The 15725-nt window shown below is 46.9% G+C and overlaps 1 protein-coding gene across 1 annotated transcript in view; it reads right to left on the bottom strand.

Moving 5' to 3' along the window:
* Positions 1-4808: 4808 nt before the first annotated feature.
* Positions 4809-15725, bottom strand: part of VIPR1 (vasoactive intestinal peptide receptor 1) — a 116030-nt gene continuing 105113 nt past the window's right edge. Inside the window, exons 13-15 of the mRNA XM_037382537.1 lie at positions 13580-13709; positions 12157-12198; positions 4809-10605 (exon numbers count right to left, since the gene is read on the bottom strand). Of these exons, the coding sequence (XP_037238434.1) occupies positions 10414-10605; positions 12157-12198; positions 13580-13709 (364 nt within the window). The 3' untranslated portion in view covers positions 4809-10413. The remainder of the gene's footprint in view (positions 10606-12156; positions 12199-13579; positions 13710-15725) is intronic.

Below are 15725 nucleotides of genomic sequence, written 5' to 3' on the forward strand. Positions count from 1 at the left end.
GGGGTGGGGGAGCTGCTGAGAGCCCGGCAGTGACCTGTACTCTACAGCCTTGATTCCAAGCTTTACCCTTGCCCATCACAATGACAGCCATCCTCTCAGAAACTGCTGCTGCCTGGCCAGTAAGGGAAGCAGGAAAGGAGAAAACTGTCCAGTCTTCTGCCTCAGGTCATATAAATGATGGTGATTGTAAATAACCTTCTAATTTACAAAAAGATCCTTGGAAACGTGACTGTTGTGAACCAAGAAAGGAGTGATTTCAGACTCAGCAAGAGGAAAAGGGCAGACGTGCTTTGGCAGTGGGAGGACCAGGCTGAGCTCCTTGCATTCTTGCCTACTGCTGCCTGCGGGAGATCTCTGCGGGTTGTGAGGTGTGTATGGACCTTCTCCCATCACAGACCAACATGCCCAGCATTTTCTCAAAAGCCAAAGAGCATTGCTGGAATAGCTCCCAAGGAGCATTCTGTTTAGACTCTTGGCAATGAACTAGGAGGAACACAAGGAGGGAGGGATGGAGAACTAGATCACGCAGGCACTGACTTGGTGGGAAGTCCATGATGGGATGCAATGAAAAGCTGTACCCAGTCCAAACCAGAAATCACATTACATACATAAATTTTTTAGATGTAATAAATTCCTTCATCACTGCAGGCTGAAGCCATGTTTCTATCAGATCCCCATATTTTTTTAGCTGGGAGCAGATAACGTGTAATCAAATACTATGGCTTCTAACTGCTTTACGCCAAAGAACTTGGAGTTAAGTGGTTGATAAGAAACAGCCATTGATTAGGCATCCCAGTGAAGTACATCTGTAAGGGCTGAGGGAGGCAGATTGGTGGCAGCAGTGGCCAGCTCAGTATTGGGGTCTTGCTGCCGGTACTTTCCTTCCCTTGTTAAGTAAGATTCACGTGTGGATTCAGGTAAAAAGTGACAGTGGGGTGCAACCAGCTGTTGAGACTTGCCAGAATAAAGGGAAAGATAAACAAATGTGTGGGTGTTGGTATGACAAGGTTCTACTCTAGTTTTCTTCACATCTCATGTTGGCATCACTGCTTTAAAGGCCACTGCCCAGCTACCACCAACGCATCTCAGTTTCTAAGGACTTTTGTTTCACCTGTTGGAAAAAAGGAGAACTCTCCAGAGCTGATGGCATGCTTGCACTGCTCATTTATGTGACATCTTGGCTAGAAATCTCACTTTGAATCTCCTTCCTCCTTGATTTGGAGCTGATACTAAGTGACAGGACTCCTGTTTGTCACCCAGAACATCTAACTACCAAGGTATTGAAGTTTTAGGTTGAAGTGATTGTCCTCTCATTGTTTGGACAAAAAAGTGTGCTGCAGGGTGTCTTGGTCTTGCTTCCCCCCCCAGCACACCAACCCTCAGACTTACAAGTCAGATGTTGCTTTCCTTTCTTTCCCTCCTCTGTCCCAGTCTATGTGCAATAATGATGTTGAGCTGCTTTGAAGACCAAGAGCAGGAGTGGTGCTGGCTGGTTTCAGCACACCAGGTGAGTTCCTGTACTCTTAGGCTGTGTGTGGGAAGAGTTCAAGGCTTTGAGCTTAACTGGGCAGAGTGGACGTATTTCCCAGGGGAGAGGTTGAATCTGTAGTGTGATGGGGCAGGGACGGGCTCTAGGAAAGGGCTCATCACTGAGCACTGTAAGGGGGGTCCTAACGCCACACACTCCCAACTCTTGCCGCCTTGTCTTTGGCTGCAAGGCCAATTGGGTTCTGGGAATACCGCTAGGTGGGAAATGGCTATTTTGAGATGACATCTCAGTTTACCTGGCTTTGTTCAGATGGTCCTACAAAACGTGAAATGCATCGGGAGTTACATCAATCAGATTGATTCCTCTGTGAGCATGTGGTAGCATCGGAAGAGTTTTTAAGGCTTTCGAAGTGTATGGTATTACAGCAGTGATGCAGTGCCCAGGCTCTCTGTGCCACCCCCCCTTGTGATCCTTGGACACTCCAGACCCTTTCTGAGCTTCTCTGAGGGCAGGAGGACTTTCCGTGGATTGTATTGAGTCACAGTTCACACTTCATGTCCCCAGTGGGAGGGAGTGAATGCATCTGGTTGCATGTAGAATGAAGATAATTTGACTGCTAAAATTGATTCACTACATGGAAAATTGCTTTAATGCCATGGAGATCACAAAAGTCCTTGCCCTGGCATTTTGCCATGGAAACCACAGGGGATCAAAGGAAAAGGATGCCACTGGCCATTCTTAATCATGGCTTTTTCTCAGAGAGAATGATGTTTTTACAGTTATGAAAAGCCACACAAAGAAGCTCTAAAAGCCAAGCTGAAAAATTTCCAGATGTATGTGATTGCATGTTCTATCCAATTCAGAATAACGGTGCGTGTCCAAGAAAAGCAGTGCTATGGTCCTTGCAAGCCAGGAAGGACGGCTCTTGTGCAGGGGACACACAGCAGGAATTGAAGATAGTTGGGTTGATTTTTGCCGCAGAATGCTTAGGTGACCTTCATCAAAGCCCCTTACACTAATTAATTTCTGGGCAGTGATGGGAGTTCCTCATATGGAAGACATTTTTTGGCAGTATGTAACTGTCATCACCTCTATAGACACAGAATAAATGTAGTTGGCTCATTTTCCCTTTCCCCAGCCTTTGTCACTGGTTTTTCTGATTCCTGATTTAATCCGCAGAGGGATCCAGTGACAGTCAGTATGCAACAACTCTGCTTCTCCGAATGGCCCAGAGCATTAGAGACTTTGCTTTTAAATGAAAATGGTTAATCCATGCAGAAGGGAGGGCCATATATAGCAAAGACTTGTCATCCCTAGTTGTAGACTTGGCCTTTATCAGTAGAGTGAACAGTGGGTGTAAAGCAGCTTCAAAAGGGGGCGAGCTATGGAACGGGCTCTATGGACAAGGAAAAGCTCATTGACCTCTCCCCGTCATCTATTTTCACTGCCTAACATTCATGTGCATTAAATAACGTGTCTTTTATATGAACAATTACTGTTCACTTGTAGTTGCCTGCTAGGCATTTCTGCAACGCAGAGGAAGGCTCACACTTTGTTATGAGCAATGAAGACTCCGAAAGACAGCAGTGCTGACCTGGGCACACGGCAAGCATGAAACACAGCCATGGTGCAGAGGCGGGTGCAGCACCCTTGGGAAAGCTGTAGGAAGCTGCAAAGCTGAGGTCACCATGAGAACCTCGGAAGGTATCTGGTCACCTGGCAGGGTGGGAAAGCCACTAGGGATGAGCACGCAGTCCCCACAGGCTGAGCACTGCTGCTGCGCCTGCTGCTCCAGGGACCAGGGTACAAGATGTCAGCGCTTGGCGTGCACAGTGCATCAAGGAGGCAGACGCAGAGCCCAGCTTTGTGGTACCTCCAGCTCCATGCAGGGCAGTGCAAAAGGGAAGGAAGGGTGTTCAGTCTCATTAGCCCTACTGTGCAATTCTGTGCCTGAAAGAAGTGTAAATTTAAATGGCTTTCTAATGGTTAGGAATCAACCAGCAGAGATTTGGAGCAAAATCCACATTCAAACACCAGTCCATTTCTTTCCATGGAGAGAGCTACCTTCAGCCCAGAGAGCATGTGAACCTGTGTCCCAAAGGCAAACTAAAGTAACAACTGAGCAGCGGGATGCTCATCCCCAGACCCAGCTGTTGTGCTTCCCTCTATACCTGCAAGTTGTTAATTATCCACTCACATAATTATTGCTGCAGTCAGATGTATTGTGCTTGTATATGCATGTACAGCGATGGTATGCATGTACAGCGGTACTGAGGTGGACGGGTCGAGGGTCTAGTTGTACTAACTGCAGGCAGGGAGTTGTCACGATGCCCAGATTAAGAATTTACACCGCCAGTGCTCTGGAATCATCGGGTTGCAACAAGTCCAAGTCAAACCACCGCCCTGAGCTGGAAACTGCATTGTAAGATGCCCTTACTCATTATATGTAAGTGCTGCAGAAAGCACTGGATGGGAGCTCTATTGTGTATCTCATGGGTAAAGCATTTTGGTTTCTCACAGCTATGTGGGATTTCTGCAGGTGCATCTGCAGAAATTGCAGATTTCTGCAAATTGCATTCTGCAGACCCGTCACATCTGCTCTCGAGAAGCTGCTCACGGGTTCTCCTACCATGTGGCCTGGATGCCTGGCAGCCTGTGTTCAGTCCTGAAAGGGATGAGAACAAGCATGGTTTTTCACCTGTTCTGGGGTCTTCCTATTCTTGGAGGGTGGTTATGAACTGCTACAGTCTGTGACAGAAAAGACAGAAGACCTTAGCTTTGGTCTGTGCGCCCAGGGTGCTGGGGGGATTCTCATGGGCATGAATTGGAACGGCACGGTATAGTGAGACAGTGGGATGAAGTTCCAGCATCCAGCCCTACACCTGTAACAACCAATCCATGTGTCTGTGTGTGCGTGGGTGCATGTACCTACAAATGCAGGAATCATTGAACATCTCTTGATCATGGCAAAAGAACCACAGCGCATTTGTTATTGTACGATTATTACCACCACACATGAGTCCTACCTCCAGAAGACATTGCCTCCAGCCACCTAGCTCATGCAGTGGTGTTGCCTTCATTGTGGTTGTTTTGGGGATTGCTCACACTGGGGCTGGTACCGATTGCTGGTGGCACAGAGGTTCTCAAAGAAGTTCTCCCATTTTGAGAGAAATCTCTATCTGGCTAACTATGAGACCATTATGCCTAACTCTAGGCAACCACCTCACCAGCTCACCACCTCCTCCTTAGCCCTTCCTCCTCTGTCCGTATCTTCTTCAGGACTGAGAAAAATAAAATATTGGGTGGAACATCTCAGACACAATGTCTTCACAATGGTTTTATTGCTTGTTTTCAGCAGTGTCAACCACAGAGAAGAAACTCCTCTGAAGCAAGGAGATGAACCAAATACAAAGGAAAAAATAGCCAATTCATCAGATATGTACAGAGTCAGAACAAAATAAATAACATCGGGCAAAAGGCCATGAAACAAGGCGGAGATATCACCTGTGCTGAGCAAGCAGGCCTGTTCTCACTGGCATGAAGAACACATCACAAGCACCTAGGTACATGAAAGTCCACAGAGACAGTGATGCTCTGTTCACAGCCAGTTTTCATCACTCTTTGCTGCCAAAGCCTATGTACAGGAGGGCAGAGCAGAGGTGCTTACGGTTTGGGTGAGAAGTCAGTTGGCACCAGCTACTGAAAAACAGCTTGAGGTGTCTCAAGCAGAGTCTGAAAAATGCACTTTTGAATTCAAAAGTGCCTTTTTGAACTTAATTTACCATTATCGGAGTATCAAAAATGTGTGTGTGTTTTTGTTTTTGTTTTTATTTTAATGTGCTATTCAGATTTCCTGTATGTACAAATCTACAATATCCACAAAATTGGGGTATAAAACACTCGTGCTCTGCTGATGCCGGTTTGCGTGTCCTGTAGGGCTGGCCCTCAGAACCCAAATGGGCATTATTTCCCGTACAGACCTGTTGCGGCGTTTCAAGTCCCAATGCTTGTCTTCTTCCTTGTGATTTCACCGTATGCTAGAAATAACCAGGGTTTCAAACTCAGGGCTCTTCAGAACACAGCGCAACACCACGCAAGCAAACAAGTTGTTAGGACATTCAGAGGTGGAAGAGATGGTCCGTGGGCCCAAGAAACTCCTAATTAATTAACAAGGGTATAGGACTCCAGGGGAAATAACAAGATCAGCCACTGTAATTATACCTCATCAGGCTGGCACATAAATGCTGGGTTTAAAGAGGGGATGAAAAGGTGACTGAAACAAAATGGATTTAAATCCATGCTGTTCCGGATTTTGTGACATCTGACTTGACTCTTTTCCCTATTACACCAGTTTAGTTCCAGAATGATACCGGCAGAGTCATTCCAGATCAATATGGGTATACGTGAGCCCAAGAGCTTGGCCTCCTGCTCTTCCAGGGTCATCTACAATCAAGCAGCATCGTGGTCCTTTGCCACCATAAGCATCGGTGTGTGGAAAGTGCAAAGTTGCATTGCGAGCCAAGGAGCTCAGGACTGTAGCCCTTGTCTCCAAGAGTTTGGCACATTCATTGGTGCGGGGATGCCCTGGGAGGAAGCACCGGGCTGCGTCAACACCCCAGTCAAGATCCTTTCCTCAGCTCAGTGTTCTACCTGAGAGCAGAGAGGCTGGGCAACAGCGGGGAGGAAACATGTTGTACGTGGGCTTTGGTGTTTGAGTCACCTTCCAGAGAAGAAACATTGCTTCCTGACCTCCTTGCTTCTGATACCACATCTATTTCCACAGGCCATTTATCAAACCGAGTTGAACGTGCGCAGACAGAATAAAATAAGCTTCGTAAAGACACGTTATTGGCATTTCCAAGTTTGAGAGATTCCCTTTTAGTCTGGAAATATTTCTTATTTCTCCTGCAGAAACCCACTGGGGTTTGCTTTATTTAAACACCATGGTGAATGTGGAAGGAATGGAGATAAAGTAATCCCACCAAGCCCTTTAATCTCTTCCATGGAGCCCAGCGATGTTCACTCCTGAGATTTCTTTGGAATTTGCTTTTTAAAAACCACTGGCAGTCTTTTGCTAATCAGCTGGCACATCTCGCTCTGAAAGTACTTCTGTCAGATTGGAACAGAGATTTGGTTTTAATCCCTTCGCTCGCATAGCTGTGTGACACAGACACCCCCCTCATTGCTTCTGAGCAGGAACCCAGCGGGATCTTGAGAATGAAGTAAATCTGCTCACCAGTTAATGCACAGAACACTTTTTCTCCAGTAACACCTTTCTTGAGAAAAATGTAACTGTTTCCTAGGCCAAAAAAATGTAATGAAATGAAATGTAATGAAAAGAAATATTCAGGTGTTTAGTCTTCTGGACATCCCTGGGATTCCTTTTTCATTCTCTAACTGCCATAACGATGCTGCTGCATATACACCTCTGATTTTAAAAACTAGTTTCAAGTTAATTCCCTGAAATTCTGCAACAGCCTAGAATTTCTTTACTGCTCTTTTTTAAACTCTAAACATGGTCATATTCTCATTTCTTGCTGCTTACACAAGGGCCACAGGGCAATATAGATCCCAGCTGAACAGAAATATCTAGTCTAGGGTTAGCATTGAACCTTGTACCTCTAGACCTTGAGACAATAATTTAATTTTTATATTTTAATTGACTTGTACTTCTTAATAATTTTTTTAATAGTTTAATCACTGAAATATAGAGTGACTAGTTAACAGGAGAGTTTTGATCTCTCACTGGTATAAAAAGGGAGTAAACAGTTCCAGGCTGAAGAGGAAGGAATTATTCTAAAGGCAAATCCCAGTTTAATGCTGGTGTAATTCAGGAGTCACCGTAGTGAACTGGGTGGTGCAAGTGGGATCAGAATTTGACCTGAGAGTTTTGACCAAAGGATTTTGGGCAGAGAATTTGACCAAAAGATTTTTGGGGTCCAAATTGATGATTCTCAAACCTATCTCAAAGCCTGTCACACCCCGGTATGCCTCTCAATCTTATTTTGCAGCAAGTTAATGCAGTTGCCTTCACTGGAGTTGTTCCTGCCTTACACCAGAGCTAAGGGGGCCAGACCAGTGACCAGGGCTGCCAGTCCTGAGCGCTGTGTCATGCATTCTGCATGGCTTCAGGACAACAGAGCCGGGATTGTCATTTGTGGTTGCAGCAGGGTCCTCAAACTCCATTTTATTGATGAGCTGGATGAAAAACAGCGTAGAGGAGGCCAAGTTGTCGGGCCAAATTCCTGCACTAAGCCAGTTAAAAGACAGCCTGATCCGAATGGCATTGTTCACTTGATTGCTCATATACCCAGAGTGTAAAGCTCTTGATTTCACCCCTGACTCCTCCATTCTCCTGAAAGCGCAGCTGGGCTGGCAGCCCTGCACTGCCCACATCACTGGTATCGCCGTGCCTGTCACAGCAGGTACATGCAGCGCATTCACTTAGTCTCTCAAACACCCTTGACAGCGTAACGGCGCTGTGGCTGGATGCTCGATGATGAAATATTTGCAAGCAGGATGCCCAGGGGCACAGTTCCCAGCATGCTAATGTAGGTGATACATTTTGAAGGAGCCCCTCAGTTTAGGTCACCTCCTGTCTTCAGGGTCCTGTGCAGAACAGCCTGGTGGTGAATCTCACAGGCTGCAGAAGGCTTTGTGGCATGGGTAAAGAGCCAGCTGAATTTTTCCCTGTCATGTCTCTAAAATGCAAGCCCATTCTTGCTGCCTTTGGCATACGGTCGATGCTGGCACAGGTTAGCACAGGGCTGAAATGGAAGAGAAGCTGTAAATACAAAGCAGAAGGTCCTCCTGCAGATGGATTTACAAGCACAAGGAGTTGAAAAGGAAGGTGAAGACCAGAGGGAGAATGCACAACGTGTCTCACTGCTCATGGCTCAGAGGATAACAGGCGTAGCTCTAGGGAGGGTTACGCACGGAACAATTGCCCTCTCAGAACTGAGAAAGGAACTGGATGTCCAGAACTACAACACTCGTGCTGGCTTAGTGTGGTTTGTTGGCAGTGTATCACAGATGCTTAACGCAAGGAAACAAGCAAGCAAAACAACCCCCAAACCCCTAGGTTAGAGATGCTTCCCTCCAATGAACTAGTTTTCATTACAAAGAAAAAGAGGTCCAGGCATTGTTAGTACCTGGTGGATAAGCTGAGGTCTCTGAACTCTGAAAGACAAGCCCACCTTCCTTTCCATGTACATGCGCTGGTGTCCCAGACTCTTCATGGCTTCACGAGGACAGTGCTATGACATGTTATACTAGGATGACAGCAGCCCAATTACTAAATGTACACGAGCTGGGCAGGGATTTCCCACCCCCAGTGTAAAACTGGCACAACCCCATTTGATGCAACTGGGTGGCACACAAACATGAGCACCCACATCCTTGTCTTGCCTGTCTGCTGACCAAGTCTGGGATCGCGGGATTGTCTCAAATGCAGTCCCTGGGAGCACGAGCTGCATGGGATGCCCTGTGAGCGACCAGCCTGGCATGTCTGAGCAGGATTCGGTTTCACGCCTTTCATTCAGACCCCAACCAAGAAAAGAAAACACATATTTCCTTGGTTTTAACAGATCTATAAGCATTCTTCAAATGGGGGTCACCCCTATATGGAAACAAATGGGCCTTCAGAAAAGAGGTAAAACACACGCGCACATCTTAAAAGTCTAACAATGTCTTCATCATAGGATGAAATCTCCCCGCAAAAGCTGAAGAAGAAATCAATTTAATAGCTCCTTCACACCTTCCTGACTCCTGGAGTGCTAGTTACGTGCTGAGACAACCTTGTTCTGATGGAAGCAATTTTTCTTGCTGCTGTAACGCTAATTTTTTCACCTGGAGTGTGGCTCCTTATGGCAGGTCTGATTCAATTAAGGATTACGAGGTTCCACATCTCCCTATCCTGGCAGTGTGTGCTCAGCAAGTGCAAACAAATTACAGACCAATTGTTTTCCCCTGATTCTTAATGATCCTGGGTGCACCAAGACCTATGGGCGAACTTAAAAAGAATGAAAAACACAGCTGTGCTCCACAATTGGCATCTGTACCTGTTTTTTATACATGCAAATTGAGCTTCCTGGTCATTGAGAACAACCAAACAAGACACGATGGCATGAACATAGCGCAGAGAAGGGCAGTCATGCTGTGCCTTCTCAGTGACCTGCTTTTCCAGAGGGCACTCGAGGGTGCTTGGAAAGCTTTTGTTAATAAGGATGGCAGGCAATTAGCAGAACATGCTGCAGCATTGTGGCATCCTCCGAGGGGCTTTCCTGGTGCTGCAGCTTTATCTTCACACGTGTAATATGCAGAGGCAGGGGCCGTGTGCTGGCTTCTCCCCTTCCTGCTCATGTTGCTCCTGTCCCTTCTCCCCACATCCCCAACTCTTGTCTTCAGTGCCTTATCACCACCTCTTATCAAGGGGACTTTTGGCACATTCATATGTTTGGCTTTCCCTCCACCACCCGTGGCTTCTTGCCTCTCTCTCTCTCCTTTACTGGCTCATTTTTTTAAAAAGTGCAATTTTTCTGGTTCAGAGATGTTGGTTCTGGTAAAGCCACCAAGGACTCAGGCTCTCCCCTCCCTCCCCGCCCAGTACGTCATCATTTATGACACATCAGGGTCTCCCAGGCTCTCCCCAAATGACTGGGACCTTTTTTCATAGTTATCAACCCCTGAAGGCTGGAAACTTCAGAGTGAAAGGCCTGAAAAGAGGGAGAGGAAAAGTGTTTCTCTGCCTCTTGGCTCATCTGATATTTTTCTGGATGCCGGTGGCTTTTCCAGTTGTGTGTCCTCTGTTGGCTCATGCAAAGCATGTCATTTCACAAGGATTTGTCATCGTATCACTGATTCCTGGGGACCTTTCTGTCTCTCAGTTTCTCTTGGATGCTCAGTGCTTGGAGAGCCTCTCCCCATCACACCAGAGAGAATTCGGCCTGGAAGCCAGAGCACCGGCGTGTCTTTGGTGAGCACTTGGTCAGCATGGAGATCTGGGTGCTGAAGTTGGTGCCGTTGCTGCCTAAGGAAGGGTGGTGATACTTCATGTCTGAGCCCAGGAACCGCTCCAGATGCCACCTCCGCCACTTTCTCTTGAGCTCGGCTTGTACCTAGGCAGTGGAAAGACAAGCAGGTCAGCAGAGGGGAGCACCTTCTATTGCTCTGACTTGATTGCATGAGCAGCCATGGGCAACCCACCTACCAAGGGGCCAAGAATTATTTATAAATGTCACTAAACTCCACCTGGCCAGAACTTTAAGCCACACAGAAGAAAGGTCACACTCCAGACATTAAACTACTAGAGCAGAAACCCCCGAGCTTCAGCCGAAAGATGAGCACAGGGAATTTCTTAGCTGATACAGCGAATGTGCTGGATTACTTAACTTTAATGGCAACATATTCTACACTTTGTGAGTATAATTAAGATTTATTATTTTTTTTTCACTACCCTGTTTTTGTCCAAATACAAATGATTTAACTGCAGCTTGTTTGTAAAGCTGTCGATACAGCTGTGCTTTTTTGATAGAAGCTACTTGTTCCTGCTCAGGGAGTTTACAGACATCATCTGGTTTACACCGTCCAGAATCAAATCCTGAACAAATCTGGCCACCGTCCCTGTCCCGTCCCCCCTGAAGCCTTCTGGTCCAAATTTTTAGATAACACTATGAATTAGATAAAACAGCTGTGTCTGAGGGTCCCTGGGATCAGCAAGCACAGGAACAGTACAATACCAGGATGCAAACCCCAGGACTGGAAACGTGGGAAAGGCAAGATCAATGCCTGTAAGGTAGAAACATGTTTACCTGGCACTGGTCTGTGCCTAACAAGTCATGTCAATACAAAAAATATATCAGTTTTGGATCATTAATAAGTTTGTGTGGTACTGCCTGGCTCTGTGCAGGCTTAGTGGCAAAGGTCTCTGCCGGAGCTGGGCTCTCCGCCCTGCATGCCGCTGTGTGATGTACGCATGGCATCACCATGGCTGAAAGCAGCATCAGAGCTGTAAGAGAGCAAATTGTGATTCCAGACACTCTTCCTCTCCCTAGGAAGCTGGAACACAAGCCCAAATCACAGCTGTTTCTTTCTTGCCCGTGCTCAGTTTATTGGGCTGAAAGTACTCCAGCTGACAGCAGCTCCAAGTTTTTAGCTGCTCACACCTACCTGCTAGCCTTTGTGATATAGGTTTAATCAGTCTCTGCTGAATTTCTTATGGGCAGATGGAGCATGGTACAAAAATATCACTGCACTAACGAGCCTCCATCTTGGCAGTGGGCCTGATTGTGTAGGGGATTCATTGAGGCGCTAAGCATGAGTAGGGCTTGGAAGACGGGCTTTATCCTTCCCTGCTGAAGGTGGTTCTTTTGGATCAAGATTTATACAAGGTCATAGGGGAGTCCTGCTGATTCTGTCTTGTGAGTAAAGGATGGACTCAGCAGCAGCAATACTACAGTGTGCATGGAAGTCCTAATATATTTATTAATTGTGCTGGAAACTGGAAGGCAAATGATTGAGTTGTTTTTCTGGAGTGAGCAATTAGACTTGGATGCTTCCCCCCCCCCCCCGGTATGGTAACGTCAGGAATGGGATACTTCTCAAACATTCTCCACAAGCATTGTTTGCCTTAGCTGCAAACATCAACCAAACAACACTGTCGATCTTACCTCCCCATTGAGAAAACAGTACAGAACAGCCACCACAAATCCCTAGGGGAAAGGAGAGAACAGGCTTTTAGCACCTCTCAAACTCACTGCAGCCTTGGAGAAAGGGTACACTGCTGGGGGACTGCTAAGATGCTCCTTTGAAACCACTTGATTGCATTTTCCCTATAAAAGGAGCCGGGGAAGACTGGTTAAGGTACCTGGCAGCAGATGTATGGGTGTGAGTTCAAAGATTGCTCCAGGCTGGTGTTTAAAGCCATCAGCAGTCAGCTCGGCAATAAACGGGTAACTTGGTCACTCACCCCGGGGTGTTAGAGGCATCTGGATGAGATACCAGACCCAGCTTTCCTGCTTGGTCTTGTCAGCTGAAACTGGGGAGATCTAAGCATGCTCACAAGTACATCATCAAGGTCAGAATGATCTTGGGTACAGGGCTAAATTGTTCCTTTCCCACTTCCCCTGCAGTGACACCTTGTTTTTGAGAATCAAAGCTTCCACTGAAAAAAAATAAACCAAACTTCTCCCTAGCCCTTATGGCTGCAAACATTAAAGAGAGGCAGTGAGCACAGAGCCATTTATTTCTCACAGGAGAGATGCCAGATGTGAAGTGACATGGTTTAGGCAGGGACGTTAACTCATTCACCACTGAACAAAGCATGCTACTGACATGTGCATGGGACGTGGTGACACACAGGTCCTGTTGGCAGGCTGTGAGAACACAAAGTGGCTAGAGCTGATTAATGGATGGATGCAATGGGATGAAATACATAAATAACTGCTTCTTTTCATGCAACAGCAGGGCCAAGGTTAGCAGCCCAGCACTGGAACTGACTGAAGTGAAGCGTATGGGAGGGTCTAAGAAGCACTTTATCAGGGCTTCCTACAGATTAATGTGAGGACTGCCCTATTATCCATCCTCATGGGGAACCTGCCTCCTATGCCAATGAACTGGAATCCTGCTTGCGCAGGATCTACAGGCAGGACCTGGACTTATTAACAGAGGAGAAAGTTCATGCAAGTCAACTGGCTGAAGACAGACTAGGTTCCTGTTAATGGACAGAAAGACACTCCTCCCAAGGGTGATTTATCTCATCTTACACCATGTCAGTAATATACAAACTGAACTGAGGTGCTCATGTTTCTCCCTCAAGTATAATAAAAGCCAGAGCGAATAACTTGTAGAGGTACATTTTCTATTCAGGTGCCTAAAATGAGGAGACAGAATCTCCTTCTCGAATTCCAGGAGGCAAAATATAACATTATCTTCCACCCTGACCAAGCTGGAGTGAGTAGCTTTTTCCCCCAAGGTGTAAGAGCAGTATTGGGTAAATCCAGGAAAAACCCAGCCCATGTGTTTGCTTATTCCCTCATCAAGCTTGTTACACTTCTCCCTGCCGACAGACCCGATGACTGACTGGTGGCTTACCTGGAACGACCCAACCACGAGCTCAAAGACCAGCTTAACTTCTGCTTTGAAATTGTCAGGGAAGAAAGCAAACATGATGTAGTGAATGCCAAAGAGAGGGATCAGCAGCAAGGTGGACTTGGCCAGCCTCCTGTCGGAAAGACAAACATGAGTCATAAGGGGAGAGGGAAGAGGAGCTAAAGGGTAAGCCGATGAGAAATCCTGCAGCTGAGCCCTGTGCAACTTTAATTTGCTGCAGTACATATTTGCTGATTGCCTGGATCATGATGGTGTAGCCAGTATCATGCATGTTAAGCGCCTTTGTTTACCCTTAGGAGACCTGATACGGGCCACTTACCCCGAGGTCCTGGGAACAGCCAGCCTTTCAACAGCAGCCTCCAGCGAGGACGGAGACAGGGTCCATCGGGAGGCTGCCCTTGCCCAGAGGGAAGGAGTGTCTGGTACAGTGAAATGGAGGGTGCCGAGATAGCCCCTCACAGCCTAACCTCCCCAGGATCCCTCTGATGGCCTGGGCTGGGCTGCAGTGACACCTGGAAGTGGACTCTCAGCAGGTCACAGGCACTGTAAGGCATTTCAAACCAACCCAGGACCACGCTGGGAGCATTTCCACAGGCTTGCTTTCCTCCTTGTTAACAGCTCTCATAGATATATATGTGCCTCCTCCAGCTAAGGCAGACTGATCAGCTCTAGATCACTTCTCCTTGGCCCGCAGACTGCAGATGGCTGGTGATTTCAGATGTGGTGACAACATAAAATGTGACATCTTTATTCCTAGTAACTTCAATGGAAGCATTTCTTTCTCCCTTCCCTCTTCTTCCCCTCCCACCAGAGATCTTTTTTCATTTCTACAAGCTAAATCATCATCTAGCACTGTCTTTGTTTGCTTGGGATTTCTGAAAATTACAGCTTCTGGGAGAAAAATGGTATGTTTAGCTCAGAATAATGACAGGCTATTGCACAATGAACATCTCCAAAGGAGGGAGATGAACAGTATTAGTGCTCAATGGCATTAGGCTGGGTAATCAGAGGTCTAATTAGGAAGAAATGATAATTTATTAAATATAATCATTATTAAAATATAGCTTAAGGAAAGAAAATGAAACCAAGAGCCGAAGGATGCTTATGGGGGTTTTGGCTCCCCAGGTCACTCACATCCTCCTGTATCACCTTCTTTCAGAGGCTTCTGGAGGAACTGAAGCTAGGGCTGGGATGTTGGGAATCCCATCTGCAAGCCCTTCACCTCCAAAGTCTCATTAGGCTCAGTCCCCTCAGATCATCTTCATTTATTTGCCATCTGCACAAGCCCACTGGGAAGGCTGACGTGCCAGCTTTATGCAGATGATGCTCATCACCGTATCTCCCAGCAGACCCTTCCAGCTTTGCCTGGTCCTGGCCCAAAGGCAGCTTGACATTAAGGCTGTGGTTGGAGGCTGTGGTTCCCCAGGGAATACCTCCTGGCTGAAAGGCAGCTGGGGGCAACTCATTCCAGGCAAAATGAGTGCCTGTAGGAAGCTGAGAAATTTTCCAGGAATTTGCCTTTCCCACCACACCCCTCACTAGCAGGCACATCCCTGCTCATAGTGAGTAGATCCAAAATCTGCGTCCTCTTAGGTGGCTTGCTCTGCCAGAGGACTGCCACTGTCACTGGTGACCATCAGGGTACCATGTTCCTTGCTCTTAGAAGCAGCTCTGGCCAGTGTGACCCACATTAATATGACCCAGCCCTAATCCCACCAGCTCTTGCCACACGAGAAAGCAACTCATTTTCTAAGCAGATTGCACTTCAGTGAATATCAGCCCTGGCTTCGCAGAGATCTCTCTCCGAAGTGTTTCAGGAACAGTCAACCTAGAGGAGATTGATACAATGCTACCTTTGTGTACCATATCCACAGGGACACTGTTTGCAACCTCCAGCGGGTTAGAAATTTTTATCTTATCACTGCAGGCAACACTGGGGCCTCAGTTATAGCATTTTTCCTCCTAGCTAGGCTGTGGCAATGAAAAGAGCATAAAAGCCAACCTTAGGAGCCCCTTCCTCCAGTCTGCACAACACCCCAAACCAGTCTCTGGTTCCCAGCACTGAGCTTCCCCAGAATATCGACTGATGTTTTACATCTCAGTTTGGCTTCAAGGCAAGGGCGCTGTG

Source organism: Falco rusticolus, chromosome 4 (assembly GCF_015220075.1).
Source record: "Falco rusticolus isolate bFalRus1 chromosome 4, bFalRus1.pri, whole genome shotgun sequence".
NCBI classification, from domain to species: domain Eukaryota; kingdom Metazoa; phylum Chordata; class Aves; order Falconiformes; family Falconidae; genus Falco; species Falco rusticolus.